This window comes from Notolepis coatsorum, assembly GCF_963971535.1.
Source record: "Notolepis coatsorum genome assembly, chromosome: 2".
In the NCBI taxonomy this organism is placed as follows: domain Eukaryota; kingdom Metazoa; phylum Chordata; class Actinopteri; order Aulopiformes; family Paralepididae; genus Notolepis; species Notolepis coatsorum.
The window spans coordinates 212,570,391-212,587,164 of NC_140166.1; the positions used below are offsets into that span (position 1 = coordinate 212,570,391).

Here is a 16,774-nt window from a genome sequence, read left to right on the forward strand (position 1 = left end):
GGCTTCATCCACATTGCAGCCGACCAGTGGGAGGCATGGCTTAACAACGTTCGAGACAGGGGAGGGAGAATTGAAGGGAGAATTGGCAAGGCGAAATTGGGATGGGAGAAAAATAAGGAGAAAAAGTGGATAAAAAAAAGCAGCAGAATAAAAAGAAAATGCGTCTCATTCATCTAATTCACCTATATATATATATATATATATATATTTATTTATTTTCATTAAGGCCTTAGGCCTTGTACTTTTTTGTGTGTTATAAACTGAAAACCTATAAATAAAGCATTTAAAAAAGTATAATAATAATCAAATAAAAAAGCAAAAGGGAGGCTGCCCTGTATTTCTTGAATTCAAAATGGACCTTGAGGAGTAATGTATCAGTGTGTACTAGGGCTGACCTTCAAAGCTTTTTTTGGCAATCGAAGCTTAGAAAAAAAAGTGTACAGTGTGTGTAATGAAGTAATAAAAATATGTGTACAGTGTGTGTAATGAAGTGATAAAAATATGTGTACAGTGTGTGTAATGACTTGATAAGAAATATGTATACATTGTGTGTAATGAAGTTATAAAAAGGTGTACATTGTGTGTAATGAAGTTATAAAAATATGTGTAAATTGTGTGTAATGAAGTGATAAAAAGATGTGTACATTGTGTGTAATGAAGTAATACAAATATGTGTACAGTGTGTGTAATGAAGTGATAAAAAGATGTGTACATTGTGTGTAATGAAGTAATAAAAATATGTGTACAGTGTGTGTAATGAAGTGATACAAATATGTGTAAATTGTGTGTAATCAAGTGATAAAAATATGTGTACAGTGTGTGTAATGAAGTGATAAAAATATGTGTAAATTGTGTGTAATGAAGTGATAAAAATATGTGTACAGTGTGTGTAATGAAGTGATAAAATGTTGTGTACAGTGTGTGTAATGAAGTTATAAAAAGGTGTACAGTGTGTGTAATGAAGTTATAAAACGAGGTGTACAGTGTGTGTAATGAAGTTATAAAACGAGGTGTACAGTGTGTGTAATGAAGTGATACAAATATATGTAAATTGTATGTAATGAAGTGATAAAAATATGTGTACAGTGTGTGTAATGAAGTGATAGAAATATGTGTACAGTGTGTGTAATGAAGTGATACAAATATGTGTACAGTGTGTGTAATGAAGTGATAAAAGGTGTACAGTGTCTGTAATGAAGTTATAAAATGAGGTGTACAGTGTGTGTAATGAAGTTATAAAAAGGTGTACAGTGTCTGTAATGAAGTTATAAAATGAGGTGTACAGTGTGTGTAATGAAGTTATAAAAAGGTGTACAGTGTGTGTTGTAATGACTTGATAAGAAATATGTGTACAGTGTGTGTAATGAAGTGATACAAAGATGTGTACAGTGTGTGTAATGAAGTTATAAAAAGGTGTGCAGTGTGTGTAATGAAGTTATAAAAACGATGTGTACAGTGTGTGTAATGAAGTATAAAACGATGTGTACAGTGTGTGTAATGACTTGATATGATGTGATGTGTGTAGGTGTCTGTGCAGTTTTGTTGTCTGGCTGCAAAGGAGATTTGAGCCGGACGACCTTGAACCTTGACCTTAAAATAGCTCTGACGTTATACTCGACGGTCTTTGGCGCGCCGCCAGTCTGCACTTCGACTTCAAAGTCATGTCATTTTGTGTCGATGTGTACAGAGCCGAAACCAAAACCACAAGAATGTGCGTCACTCTTCAAATACTTAAGGCGCTGTTGAAGGGAAAAGCCAGAGACGTTTCAACCAACCCACACAGGAGGGCGCGGTGGACCCAGTCGGCCTCAGGATCCAGGATACATTTCAGAGACGTGGTCCAAAGTAGAACACTAGAGCACACGGATATATGAGGCAATACACTTTTATTAGCGATTATTTTGTTTTCGACTGATGAAGACACACGCGCCAGGGCCTCAAAACATTCATCTTTAGACGTTATGGGAAATGCGCCCGCTTACCGTCTTCTCCAGAGTCGGACAAGAAGATAAGATACCAGTTTCCTCTCTGTGTGTTCAGTATTTGGAACCTTACAATTCCGTACATCGTTTTTTACGACATTGCTCCCAGGTTTATTTTGAAGTTCCAACTGTGTCCACATCCGTTGGCAAAAATCATTTAAGTTTAAGGCTCCTTCTGACTGGAACAATCTACCTGTTCATATCCGTTCAATAACATCCGTTCACTTATTTAAAACTGCTCTTTCCTCTCACTTTAAGATTTCCTGTTCATGTTTTGACTAATCATCATGTTTTGACCATTCATCATTATCACAGTTTATTGACGCAATGATACATAATTATGCGTTATGTGTACTGTTGTAGTTATTGTAGTGGTTACTATTGTGTTTTATTTGTTTGTTTTGTTTAGTTCTTTGTTTTGTTCGTTTGTCTGATTGATGTCGTCTGAACTGTCTGTCAAATATCTTGTCGTAAATGTATGATTATTTTGTAATCTGGGACCTCCTTGAAAACGAGATGGTTCATCTCAAGGGGTTATTCCTAATAAAGAATTTCAATATATATATATATAGAAAGCTATCCGTCTGCCAGGTAGCCTAGCTTAGCACAAATTAATGGATGTGGATACGGATCAGCTAGCCTAGCCGTTGGCCAAAAACACCTTTCCCTGAGTTTTAAGCTAGGTAAGTGGCCCGTATCCACTTCCATTAATTTGTGCTAAGCTAGGCTATCTTGCAGCTAGATAGCTTTCTACTGAACACAGAGGAAATTGGTATCTATCTTCTTGTCTGACTCTGGAGAAGACGGTAAGTGCATTTCCCATAATGTTGGCGTGATCCTTTAACAAAAAGTTATTGCCATCCGTGTTCTACTTTGGACCAAGTCCCTGAAATTTGTCCTCGACTTACGGTGCCATATCTGCTAGGGATGCCCTGATCGATCGGCCGATATTCAGTATAAATATGAGATTGGGGAATTCCGATAATGCTTTCTAGCCGCCGATTGCAAAAAACGATCGATGACGCGGAAAAAAACATGAGCCAATTCTCAGCGGAGTTGGTGTCATTGTCGCATGTTAACTAATCTAAAACATGTCGACGGTGTGGAACTATTACAAAGTGTCTGAGACGGATGCAATAAATGCCATCTGCAATAATGTATGCCAGGATAAACTACCTCGTGGGCAGGGGAGGAAACTAACTTTTTGGCTTACCAGCCAACTGGCGAGTATCTGATTTTTTTTACCAGCCAAACAGATTTTTTACCAGACAAAAAAAATCGCTAATTGTGATAATTACTTCTTTGTATGTCTTCGTCTAAATAGATTTTCAATCATAGTAAAATAATCACACCGTGTCTCTACTCTTTAAAATATGTATTAGCATAAAACATTAATCTCTACTCTTCACAATATTAGCATAAAACATATTAACATGAAAGAGGTATCTATTCTGGACTGGGTTGGGCTGAACTGGGCAGTGAAAGATGCTGGGTTGGACTGGGTTGGGCAGTGAAAGAAAAAAACCGAAGTATGTTGTGAAGTGTATAGATAGATGTGAAATATATAGATGTAGCAGTAGTCTATCTGTATGTCATATGTTATGATGAATTGAAAATGCCGTACTGTATTGTACCCATTCTGCAATCTGTTAATAAAGTTTTCAATCAATCAAGTTAACTTTGAACCTCGGTTGTCAAGCCTCATCAATGTTGTGTATGCATCTGGGTAGGCACACTGTGCCTTTAAGACAGCACGGTGGTCTTACGACAGTACCGTCAAGTGTTGTGATAACGTCAGTTGGGTTGGTGTGCTGTTGTACACAGTGCACTGGTTGAGCTTAGCTAGCCCCTTTCGTGACTGCGATGTGCAAGCCAGGGGCTTTTGAGCATGAAATAAAATGTCTAACCTTACGTCGTAGTCCGGTGCTTTTTTGGAAACATTATAGTCATAACAGATACACCTAGCTGGCTACTTTGAGCACACGGGGCTAACGTTAGCTAGCAAGCAGCTATCGCTAAAACTAGAAGCTAACCACTGTATACATTTCCAGTAGACTAACATTACACCTCTGTGATTTAAATGTGTCCTTAGTAACTTATACTCGAGGGTTGTACTAGGGTTGGATGCAGTTCCCCGTTGGTCAGTCTGTCTGTTTTCCATCTTCTGCTGTGTTTAACGTTATCCGTTTGAGAGTGCTCCTGATGGCTAGCCTAGTAACGCAGGACTTTTATCATTATATGTCCGCGGGTTGGCCAGTACTGCGCAAACTTTTATTAAACATTATATGTCCGCGGGTGGTCTTGTGCAGTGCTCTCGTGGCACTGTCAACTAAAGCGAGCACTCAGAAGACGCGCACCGTTTGCCAGTGCAGTGATTGCAGAATGTTTATTTTTTTTGTATACTCGCCAGACTGGCGAGTGGTCTTCATGAATCACTCGCCAAACGTAAAAAATACTCGCATTTGGCGAGTAAAGTGGCCTAATTTCCTCCCCTGCTCGTGGGGGAAGCAATGTAAAAAGTTTCAACACAACAAATTTAATAAGACACTTGAAGTCCCATCACCCAGAGGAGCATGGAGAGTTTGTTAAGCTTACCGCGGAAGGTAAAAAGAAAAAGGCAGAGAAAGAACCAAAACGGCCACTAACGCAAAGCACCCGTGTGTATAACCGTGATAGTCAGAAGGCTAAGGCGATCACAAGAAAAGTCATGCAATTCATAGGGCTGGACGACCAGCCATTAAGTGTAGTCGAGAGTCGAGATGACGGACTACTCTCTCACATTGAGCGAGCCCCGCTACACTCTCCCAGCTTGCTGAAAGACAACCAGCATGCCGTGAAGACCCGCCCTACTCTGCCTCTGATTCGCAGACTGTGGGTGGGGGAATGTGATTGGACCAAAGCAGAGTAGACAGACACACACAGACAGTGGAGCAGTCGGACATGAAAAGACACTGCTTGCATTAGAGAGAGCGGAGAATTTTGACTCGTTGCGTTGTGTCTCGCAGATAATACAGATAATATATATACATATTTGCTCAGAGTCCAGAGACAGTTGTGGTTCGGACCGGATCTGGACCGGAGTCCGGACTTTGAGAATGCCTGTGTTAGACCTACAGTATAATACTGCCAGCTGCTATAACAAAACCAAAAACGATCGGTATCGGCCGATATGGCTCATAGGCAATCGATGATCAGTATCGGTGGCAAAGAACGTGATCGGGGCATCCCTAGTATCCGCTCATATTGGTTTAAGATATCGTAATCCTTAGGGGTCATGCTGGAGCTTTGAACCCGTCGGCGGACAACAAAAGAATTTGAATCCCTCTTAAATGCTCAAAAAGAACATCTTTTCAGAAATCGATAAAAATAGAAAAATGGCCATTTCTAGTGCTTTGACATGTAAGGTATACGTCCCCCAACTTGCTAAACCTAATACGACTTGTAAATACGTTTAATTATTGCTAGATGGTATGCTTGTAATAATCTCCATTTGCGATAAGAACTACATCGCGTCACGAAACGCACATACATGGACGCGCGCACACACAAACAGCGCATAGGTGTTAATCACTGGAGTGATCTAATATGCATATTCTTCAGCGCGAGAGGGGGGGGGTTGTGTTTCTCACTGTCTGTCGTTGATAATATAATCTGAAGAGGTCCTGCATTATTATTATTATTATCATTCTCGAGAATACACGGGACCCGACGGAACGTTAATTTATGTATTAAAAGTAGTCTTATGCCTTTCATCCTCGCCCGTGTATATACCCACGTCGCGCTAAAACAACATAAACTACTGTATGGTAGAGACAGAGTGCGTGTGTGTACGAGTTATGAGTTATCTCGTAGTTCATTCAAGCGCGCATCACGGTGATGACAGCTCTAGAGTAGAAAGGTGCGCTCACAGGGGCGTAGCTGGAGATTCTGGGCCCCATGAAAGAATCAATTTGTGGCCCCCCAATCTATTAAAAAATGTGGGGCCCCCAATCTATAAAGAAATTTGGGGCATTTGCTGGGCCCTTGGAATCATCCTAACCCCCCCCCCCCCCCCAGCTACTCCCCTGCACACACACACACACACACACACTCTCTCTCTCTCTCTCTCTCTCTCTCTATCTCTTCTTTCGTTCTTTCTTTCTTTCTTTCTTTCTTTCTTTCTTTCTTTCTTTCTTTCTCTCTTTCTTTCTTTCTTTCTTTCTTTCTTTCTTTCTTTCTTTCTTTCTTTCTTTCTTTCTTTCTTTCTTTCTTTCTTTCTTTCTTTCTTTCTTTCTTTCTTTCTTTCTTTCTTTCTTTCTTTCTTTCTTTCTCTCTGTGGTTGGTACAGTACTGTAAATACCATCTGAGTAGAGTAGAAAGTAGAGAGGTGAAGACCTGTTCTCTCTCTCTCTCTCTCTGCCACACATGCTGCCACACGTGCTGTCAGGGTCAAACCAGTCTGGATTGATGTTGTAGTCTGAAGAAATGCTCAGAGAATTGTTGCATATATAGAACACAAATGTTCTAGAATGTTAGATTATGACATCATACTGTGACAATGTGACATACTCCTCCTGTAGTGTGAAAAAACATGCATTCTCATAAATATTACGATCAAATCTATTTTGTACTTGATGATACATTTGAAATTGGTTTGGTTATGATCATGTTATTAGTGTGTGTGTGTAAAAAAACGAATTAATAATATAATTATTATAAATGTCTCTCTCTCTCTCTCTCTCTCTCTCTCTCTCTTGAAATCTACAGTTACACATTGCTGTATTTAGTGAGGTAAATGAGTACAAGACATGTTTCACAGACACACACATACACACACACACACATACACAGACAGACGGACACAGACACACACACACACACACAGAAACACACAAACAAACGATCAAATTAAAAGCTGGATATAAATCTGCCACACGTGCTGTCAGTGAGTTTACTAAGTCAAGGATGTCTTACTTTCACACACGCGTGCATGCATTGCACACACACACACACACACACACACACACACACACACACACACACACACACACACACACACACACACACACACACACACACACACACACACACACACACACACACACACACACACACACACACACACACACACACACACACACACACACACACACACATTTACACATTTACATTTACATCTAGTCATTTAGCTGACGCTTTTATCCAAAGCGACTTACAAGTTCTGTACGACAAGTCATCAGGAAGGGCACAACTCTATCAGCTGAGTAACTAACAATGTTCATCAAAGTGTTGAGTGCTACAGTGTAGGTTAGTATATTAGGACAAGTGCATGACAGTAAGGTTAGTTAGGGTTGGATTTGAATGTGTGTTGTTTGGCTTAGGTTGAATCCAGCCTCATCAATGAAAATAAATTCATGCGGCTGTGCAGCAAGTTCCTGCTGTTGTGTGAACAGGCTTGGCGTCCACCCCAGAAGGTCTTCTAGTCATTCTAGAGAAATACAACCACAAATTGTTATTGGTTTGCTTCTTTTTTTTTGATATGGTACAGTACTGTAAATACCATCTCTCTCTCTCTATCTCTCTCTCTCTCTCTACTACTTTTGGATATGAGCATTTTTTCAATACCCAACTATGTAGTGGCCGCTTGTCGCTAGGCTAGGCCTCCTGCTGGGTCCATTCACTGGAATAACAAAGGGATGACTGGGCCTTTGCTCCAAGTGTGAAATGGTTCTAGTGACAATGATCACATTGAATTCTGGGAGTGTAGTTCTCTCATCAGATAGCTGAATGAACTTGGATCAAGCTCAAGTCCTATCCTGAAAAGTAGTTAGTATTTTACCAGAATGTTTGATAGGACATTGATTGAAAACTATCATCTCAAATTTGACAATTGATGGCTTATTTTGAAGGTATGAATCTGTAATTTTACATTATGTAACAAAAAAAAAGAGAATATTCTGAGAAGGTGGAGCTAGAAACTTTAGACCTCACCACCTCAAATTATATTTATATTAGCATGACACACACACAAACACAAACACACACACAGTATGGTAGAACAAAACAAAACCATTACCTAAAAGTACCACACAAAACCTACTCTGGTCTAACATCACGTCCACAACAGTGGGCAGAAATACTTTAAACCTGCCTTGCGTGTAATTAGGTCGTCAAAGTATGGCAGCTCTACGTGTGTGTGTGTGTGTGTGTGTGTGCATCTGCGTGTGTGTGTGCATGTGCAAGTGTCTGTTAATCATGTCACCGTTGGATGTTGTGATACAAATATAGATAGTGACAAACATGCTCTCACACAGATCTCCTTACATTTCCCCAAAAAGCAGATGGATGAAAAGGAGGGATGAAAAGGAGGGCAGAACACAGAGAGAGGGGAGGAGGAGGAGGGTTTTGATGGATGGAGAGAGGAGGCGAGGCGTCACCGTTATTGAGCTAAAGAGAGAAACGGCACGCATTTGAACTCCACCGGCACTGAGGCAGATTAGACATTCTTGGCTCCATTCACCGGGTCTGGCGGGACGTCTCTCTCTCTTGATCCACATGCGACTAACCTGGTCTGGCCTCCTGATTTATACCGGCTGGCTTCCCCTGTCACCATGGAGATTAATGGGAAGACACTGACAGGTGCAGAAAGCCTTGTATTACTCTGTCAGCAGCAGTAGCAGTAGCACCCACGCACGCAAACAAACACATACACACACATGCACAGACACACGTGCATCCGACATACAGACGGAGCTCGACGGCGCCCCCCCAGGGGACTAAGAAGTACTTCATATCAAAGCTGAGTTTAGATAGAGAGAGAGAGAGAGAGAGAGAGTTCTCAGAGGAGCTACTGTATCTTGTTTACAGGTTGATTGGCAGTTTAATGTGTAATTGAGGCAGGGGGCGGGGCTGGCACTAGAAAACATTAGCATAATTCCCAGAGTGTCAGAGCAGGTGCTGGGTGTCAGGGAGCTATTCCCAACCTCAGCTGTGACCCACAGTAGCACAGGGTCTGCTTACCAACACACACGCACGCACGCGCACACACACACACACATATACCTGCATGCACTACATATATGGATACCCCACATACATCATGCATGTGTGCACACACACACTTGCTCGCTCTCTCTTTCTCACACACACACACACACACACACACACACACACACACACACACACACACACACACACACACACACACACACACACACACACACACACACACACACACACACACACACACACACACACACACACACACACACACACACACACACACACACACACACACACACACACACAGAAAAAGATGCACACACACACATGCACGTATAAATTATACACCTGCATGCACCACATATATGGACACACACACACACGCTCTCTCTTTCTCTCACACACACACACACACACACACACACACACACACGCACACGCACACACACGCGCTCGCGCACGCTCAGGTCCATTTACACAGTGGCGACAGTGAGTCTGTTAGCGGGATGCCATAGTACAGGCAGGACAGATATAGGTCTCCCTCGCACCTAGCTCTGCTGGGAGGTAACAACACCAGCACCACTCAGTGAGCCGACAAGCCCCGCCCCCCTCCCGCAGCGCCCCCAATCAGCACCTCCCGTTCAGTCGGTCACTCTGCCCGGGGCCACACGGCAACAACATACACACGCCGCTCCCAAAATAACACGGTGGCCAATCAAAGGCCGGGGACCGACGAGGGGCCACCGGGGCCGCGGGCCGACTCCATGACCCAGGTGAGTGTTACAGTCTGTTCTGTCTGTCTGTCTGTCTGTCTGTCTGTCTGTCTGTCTGTCTGTCTGTCTGTCTGTCTGTCTGTCTGTCTGTCTGTCTGTTTGCCTGTCTGTCCTGTCTGTCTGTCTGTCTGTCTCTGTCTGTCTCTGTCTGTCTGTCTGTCTGTCTGTCTGTCTGTCTGTCTGTCTGTCTGTCTGTCTGTCTGTCTGTCTGTCTGTCTGTCTGTCTGTCTGTCTCTGTCTGTCTGTCTGTCTGCCTGTCTGTCTGTGTGTCTCTGTCTGTGTGTCTGTCTGTCTCTGTCTGTCTGTAAGTAAGGTAAGTATTTAGATGACCCTGCTGGTCTCTGACAAGAACAAGTTACAGGTTGAAAAAACCCTCAGCTCGGAACTAGGCAAAATCTGCATATGGCTCGCCGACAACAAACTATCATTACACCTGGGCAAAAAAGAGTCCATTCTCTTCGGTTCAAATAACAAACTCAGCAAGACCGACGGCTTCTCAGTTACAGTGGGAGACAATATTGTCACAAGGAAAGATGAAATTACATACCTGGGTTCCATCCTAGAGGCTAATCTTTCCTGTGACAAAATGGCATCCAATGTAATAAAAAAAGTCAACCAACGAACTCGATTCTTGTACCGGATCTCCTCTCTGGTAAACAAGAATACCCTGAAGACTCTGGCAGGAGCACTCATTCAAGGGTACTCCGACTATGCTTGCACCTCATGGTACCAAAGCACCTCAAAGGCACTAAAAAACAAATTACAAACATCTCAAAACAACTACTGCTTGACCTTACTCCTAGAACCCACCTCACCCCTGCCCACTTTGACAACCTAGGATGGCTTAGAGTAGACGACAGAGTACAGCAACTTGCAATGGGCCTGGTCAACAAGATACACTACACGACCAAGGTACCCATGTACATGTCAAAATACTTCCCAAAGGTCAGTGAATACCATGATCACAACACCAGAGGGAGCTCCACAAATCATGTTATACCCAGATTCGGCTCAAACAAGGGACTAAACACGTTTCGCAATTATGCCACATCAATGTGGAACGCCCTACCCAAAGCTGTAAAGGAATGTGGATCACTACCCACTTTCAAAAACACTCTCAAAGAACACCTACGGGAGTTAGAAATTGGCCCCCACAAATGTCCTAACCCAGTTGTACAGTAAATGACCAAGTATGGCTTTGTCAGTATTCCAATGTACAGTGTACAGTTTTCAATCAATCAATCAATCAATCAATCAATCAATCAATCAATCAATGTTTGTGTGGTGGTGTACTTGATGGCTGTGGGTCCATTTGTGTGTGTGTCTGTCTGTCTGTCTGTCTGTCTGTCTGTCCTGCTGTCTGTCTGTCTGTCTGTCTGTCTGTCTGTCTGTCTGTCTGTCTGTCTGTCTGTCTGTCTGTCTGTCTGTCTGTCTGTCTGTCTGTCTGTCTGTCTGTCTGTCTGTCTGTCTGTCTGTCTGTCTGTCTGTCTGTCTGTCTGTCTGTCGAGCGAAAAGAGAGTATCGGAAATACGAGGTGGAGGAGGAGATGAAAGGGAGAGGGAGGGGGAGAGGGAGGGAGGGAGGGAGGGAGGGAGGGAGGGAGGGAGGGAGGGAGAGAGGGAGGGGGAAACAGACAGAGTGAGACGAAGTAGGAGTGAGAGGATGTGTTCTGGGGTGCTGTCTGTTCCATTCCGACTGTGGCAGCAGCTACCATGGTAACCTCATAAATAGGTGCCCTACATATCAGCAGGGCGTAAGGTTACACGACCCAGTAAATAAACACACACGCAAGCACACACACAAACACACACACAAACACACGCACGCACGCACGCACACACATATGCACAAAGGGAGGACAAAGAGGGATGAAGAGAGCAAAGAAAAATAAGCAAATGTAAAAGATGGAGAGAGAGAGAGAGAGAGAGAGAGAGAGAGAGAGAGAGAGAGAGAGAGAGAGAGAGAGAGAGAGAGAGAGAGAGAGAGTGGGAGAGATGTGGGATGAGTTAGAGATTAGATTGTGTATGTGTGTGTGTATGTGTGTGTGTGTGTGTGTGTGTGTGTGTGTGTGTGTGTGTGTGTGTGTGTGTGTGTGTACATCAGTAGTTGAAGCTGCACACATCAGAGACAAATTACTGAGTTACTCTCAAGTTCATTCAATGCAAGGCTGGCGCCATGTGCACAAGTGGATGCTCACACCCTCGCACGGGCAAGGGCACGCACACGCACACACACACACACACACACACACACACACACACACACACACACACACATACACACACACACACACACACACACACACACACACACACACACACATACACACACACACGTACACAAACAAAAACATAGACACTGATGTTGCAATTCCCTCTCTCTCTTTAGCACAACCCTAAATTACCTCTAAATACTCCCCTGGGAAAAAGGGACGGCCAATACACACACGCTCACACAAATACACACACACCCTCACACAAATACACACTCACACAAAAGCACCCAAACACAGGCAGTAACCAGGAAGAGCCGCTCCTAGTACAATGAACTGTGGATTTCCATAGAACAGAGTGCCAACCTAGCATCCCAGATATAGAGATCGTATCACCGTGTTGATCACAGCTAATGAATGACATTTATCACAATGCATCAGGAGCAATTAGTGCCACACTGACCCAGTTGTGTAGCGACAGAGTAACAACAAACAGCTGAGGCAGAGAGCGGAGTCATTAAAAGCACTGTGTCACTGTGTAGCAGTCCTGTTTCTGTCTGTCTGTCTGTCTGTCTGTCTGTCTGTCTGCATGTCTGTCTGTCTGTCTGTCTGTCTGTCTGTCTGTTCTGTCTGTCTGTCTGTCTGTCTGTCTGTCTGTCTGCATGTCTGTCTGTCTGTCTGTCTGTCTGTCTGTCTGTCTGTCTGTCTGTCTGTCTGTCTGTCTGTCTGTCTGTCTGTCTGTCTGTCTGTCTGTCTGTCTGTCTGTCTGTCTGTCTGTCTGTCTGCCTGCCTGCCTGTCTGTCTGTCTGTCTGTCTGTCTGTCTACATCTCTTTCGTCTGTTAGTTTGCCATCACTTTGTCTGTCTGCCACTAAGTATGCTTGTCAGTCTTTACTACTGTATGTCAGTCTGTACTGTATGTCAGTCTGTACTGTATGTCAGTCTGTACTGTATGTCAGTCTGTACTGTATGTCAGTCTGTACTGTATATCAGTCTGTACTGTATGTCAGTCTGTACTGTATATCAGTCTGTACTGTATGTCAGTCTGTACTGTATATCAGTCTGTACTGTATGTCAGTCTGTACTGTATGTCAGTCTGTACTGTATATCAGTCTGTACTGTATGTCAGTCTGTACTGTATGTCAGTCTGTACTGTATGTCAGTCTGTACTGTATATCAGTCTACACTGTATGTCAGTCTGTACTGTATATCAGTCTGTACTGTATATCAGTCTACACTGTATGTCAGTATGTACTGTATATCAGTCTACACTGTATCAGCCACTCACCCTGATCACCTCTGGACTCTGCTGGATGAGGAGGGTTGAGCCGCTGTCTCTCACGGCAACAGCAGCCTCTCTTACAGCGGCCGGAGCTGCGGCCTCTGGTACAACCACTGGTGTGGGAGGCTCTGGGTACGAGGAGGCGGGCAGACCGGAAGAGACAGGAGGAGCAGGGGCAGGAGGAGCAGGGGGAGGCGGTGCAGGGGGAGGCGGAGCAGGGGGAGGTGGTGCAGGGGTAGTGACGGGTGGTGCAGGAACAGGTGGTGGAGGGGTAGTGACGGGTGGTGCAGGGGCAGTTGTTGCAGGGGAAGGTGGTGCAGGAACAGGTGGTGCAGGGGCAGTGACGGGTGGTGCAGGGGCAGTGACGGGTGGTGCAGGGGCAGGGATGGGTGGTGCAGGGGCAGTGACGGGTGGTGCAGGGGCAGGGATGGGTATAGCAGCGGTTTCCGCTGTGGAGGCCTCTGTGATTTTAGGCTTGGCCGGCTCTGTTTTAGTCTCAGGTATGGGTGCGGGTCTGGGTGTAGGTTTGGGTGTCGGCCTGGGGACAGCGAGGGGAGCAGCCCGAGGAGCGGGTTCAGGTGGAGCCACCACGGGTGAAGCTTCGGGGGGCGGAGGAGGAGACGGAGGGGCGGGGGGAGCAGCAGGAGGAGTGGGAGGAGCAGCATGAACCGCCGCAGGTGTCGGTCTGGGTGGCGACGCCGATGGCGATGTTTTCACCGACAGCAGGCTGGGACTCACCGGCGGCGGCGTGTGGGTGTTGATGACGGCAGGGCTGTCGGGCCGGCCGGCGGTGGCCAGCGTGTCCTGCAGGAGCCGCATCACCTCGCGCTCCTTCCCGCTGCTCCGCTCGGAGCTCCCCGTGCTGCCGGCCCCCGACTCCACCAGCTCCTGGGCGAAGCTCTCGATGCTCTCCAGGATCCTCAGCAGCAGAGCCCCGTCCTCCTCCTCTCCTCCTCCTCCGGCCTCGGCGCTCCCTCCCGAGGGGAACAGGGACGGCGGACCCTGAGGCGTCGCTCTGGACGCGGGGCCGTTGTTTGCCGGTAGGAGGCTAGCGGGTTTCGAGGCCGGGAGCTGCTGGGTGGGAAGGCCGTCCCTCTTCCTGGTCTTGGCGGGCAGCGGAGGCTCGGGGTGGTGCCCACCAGGGTGGCTCATGCTCTGAGACAGGCTCTCCAGGTCCATCAGCAGCTTGTCGATGTCGTCGTCCCCGTGAGCGAGAGCAACAATGGGGGCGGCGGGCGGCGACGCAGGAGGAGGCCAGGAGGAGGGACTGTAGCCCAGAGCGGACGGCGACTGTCCCTGGAGCACGTTGGACTGGGACCGGCTCTTGTATGCCGTCGTCCCGTTTCTGCTGTGGATGTTTACGGGAGAGAGTGTGCCCGACGTCCCTCCCCTGCCGGGGGGGCAGAGGAGCGGGACGCGCTCCGGACTCTTGGCCATGTCCGCCTCCTCTTCGATGTACAGAGCCTCCATGGGGGACGCCAGCGGAGTGTGAGGGGCGTATGGGGGAGTCGTCGGGGAGGCGCGCAGGGAGGAGGGGGAGTGCGTTAGAGACTTGAAGGACGTGGACTGGGCGAGCGACGGGGGGGGAGAGAACGCCTGCGTGCGCTGTAGTCCGTTGGTGAGCGGAGCCGGTCTGGACGGGGAGCTCTGGGCCGGCTTACTTTGGCTGGACTCCGTTTTCATAGAAGAAGAAGAAGAAGAAGACGAAGAAGTAGTAGAAGAAGAAGAAGAATAAAAGGAAGAGGAGAAGGAAGGCGGAGGGACGGTCTTGGGAAGGGGAGGGGACTGTACCACGTCCTCGTACCGCGGGGGCTGCTCGTTGCCGAAGATGGGCGAGAACGGCCCCTGCTGTATGGCGTGGAGGCTGTTGACCAGCTCGGCCAGGTCGCTGTGTCCGCTGCCGGGCGCCCCCTGCCCCCCGCCTCCTCCCCCCCCCACCCCGCCGAACCCCTCCAGCTCCAGGGGCAGCTTCCTCAGGTAGGAGCTGAGCCTGCTCATCACCGCCCGGTACACGCTCTCCGGGCTGGCCCCCCCTCCGTCCTCGTAGCCCTCGTCCCCGGGGCCCTTGCGTCGGATGCACTGCTTGATGATGTCCGTGCACTTCTTCAGGTCCTCGGAGCACTTCAGCAGGATGTCCAGGCAGGCGCGGATGTCCTCGCCGCCCGGCCCCACGGCGCCGCCCTCCGCCCGCGTCTTCTCCAGCAGACGGGCGAAGAGGCTCTCCTCCCCGCCCAGGGTGCTGAGGTACAGCGAGGCCACCGTGTTCAGGCCCTGGTCCAACGAGCCGCTGTGCCCGCTGGACAGGCTGCCCGTGGAGCCGCCCCCGGCCTTGGTGACGGCCAACAGCGTCTCCTTCAGCTTGGCCTCCTCCAGCAGCCCTTTGCCCGGCGGGCCGAACGGCGGCGGCGGCAGGTTCTCGTCGGCGGTGGCCGTGCCGTTGGGCGCGCCGCCCCCGGGGCTGAAGTGGCCGTAGATGATGTCCAGGTCGGTGGAGCGCCGGCTGAAGGAGTCGGGGCGCACCTTGCGGCCCTTCCGGAAGGCCACGTGGCTGGAGGAGGAGCAGGAGGAGGAGGAGGAGGAGAGGCGGAGCTTGTCGAAGGAGAACTCCTTCAGCTTCCCGCTGGCCAGGTTGATGGCCTCGCCCGTGATGTCCTTCAGGCTCCCGGCGGAGGAGGAGGAGGAGCCGGGCGCCCCCCCGTTGGTCCCCGCGACGACGACGGGGGGGGTCTTCTTCATCCCCCTCCACGGGGGGCCGCCGTCCTCCCCCGCCGTGGACGCGGACACGTTCCCGGCGCTGCCCGCCCTTTCCAGGGCGACGATGCAGTTGGAGAAGGTATCCATGGTAACGCTGCTGCTGCTGCTTCTACAGGTAACGGGGGCTTGGTGAGCGGCGGGGGCGGGGATGCCGCGCGAGTGCGTGACGCGGGCGGGGTCGGGGGCGACGAGGGCGGCGGGGTCGGGGGCCACCAGCAGCTCGGAGCAGGTGCCCCGGTGGGCCACGGTGCAGTCCAGCCCCTGGCGGCGGCCCCGCAGGGCCCCGAGCAGCAGTAGTGCACGGCGTGCGTGTGCACGCGGCGGTCCACCACCACGCTGCTGTAGCAGCTCACGCTGCTGACCACCACGCGGTAGGCCGCGGCCATGGCGGCGACAGACGTACGCCCCCTACAGGCCGCCGCGCGGGAAGAGTGTGACACAGAACAGCGGGGAGGAAGAAGGGAAAATATCACGGATCAACAGCTGTGTGTTGAAATGTCGCCCCTCGGGCCGGCGGGAGAAAAACACGTTTTATATATCCAAAGTCTGAAAAAGGTCTCTTTTCAAAAAGGTTTACCTCCTGGTTACAAAAACGCGGAAAGAAAAAAAAACACACGTTAGCAACGAGATGATTCCCCCCCGAAGGGACAGAAAGCCAAAGGTTCCATTCCGCGAGGCGCGCGGGGGCGGCGGCTCTGGATGTCCCCGGGGCCCCTCCTCCTCCCTTCGACGAGGCGCCTCTCGGAGCTTCCTCCCAGGCAGCGGGTGGCTAACGCAGGGTGCGGAGGACG

At 48.2% G+C, this 16,774-nt stretch overlaps 1 protein-coding gene across 1 annotated transcript in view; it reads right to left on the minus strand.

Annotated features, from left to right (window-relative positions):
• LOC311223734 (serine/threonine-protein phosphatase 2A regulatory subunit B'' subunit alpha-like) overlaps positions 1-16,369 on the minus strand; it is a gene marked incomplete at both ends in the record, with an annotated part of 90,833 nt that extends 74,464 nt beyond the window's left edge. Inside the window, 4 exon segments of the mRNA XM_084308506.1 lie at positions 13,236-13,301; positions 13,959-14,795; positions 14,970-16,240; positions 16,243-16,369. Of these exon segments, the coding sequence (XP_084164632.1) occupies positions 13,236-13,301; positions 13,959-14,795; positions 14,970-16,240; positions 16,243-16,369 (2,301 nt within the window).
• Between the last annotated feature and the right edge of the window lie 405 nt (positions 16,370-16,774).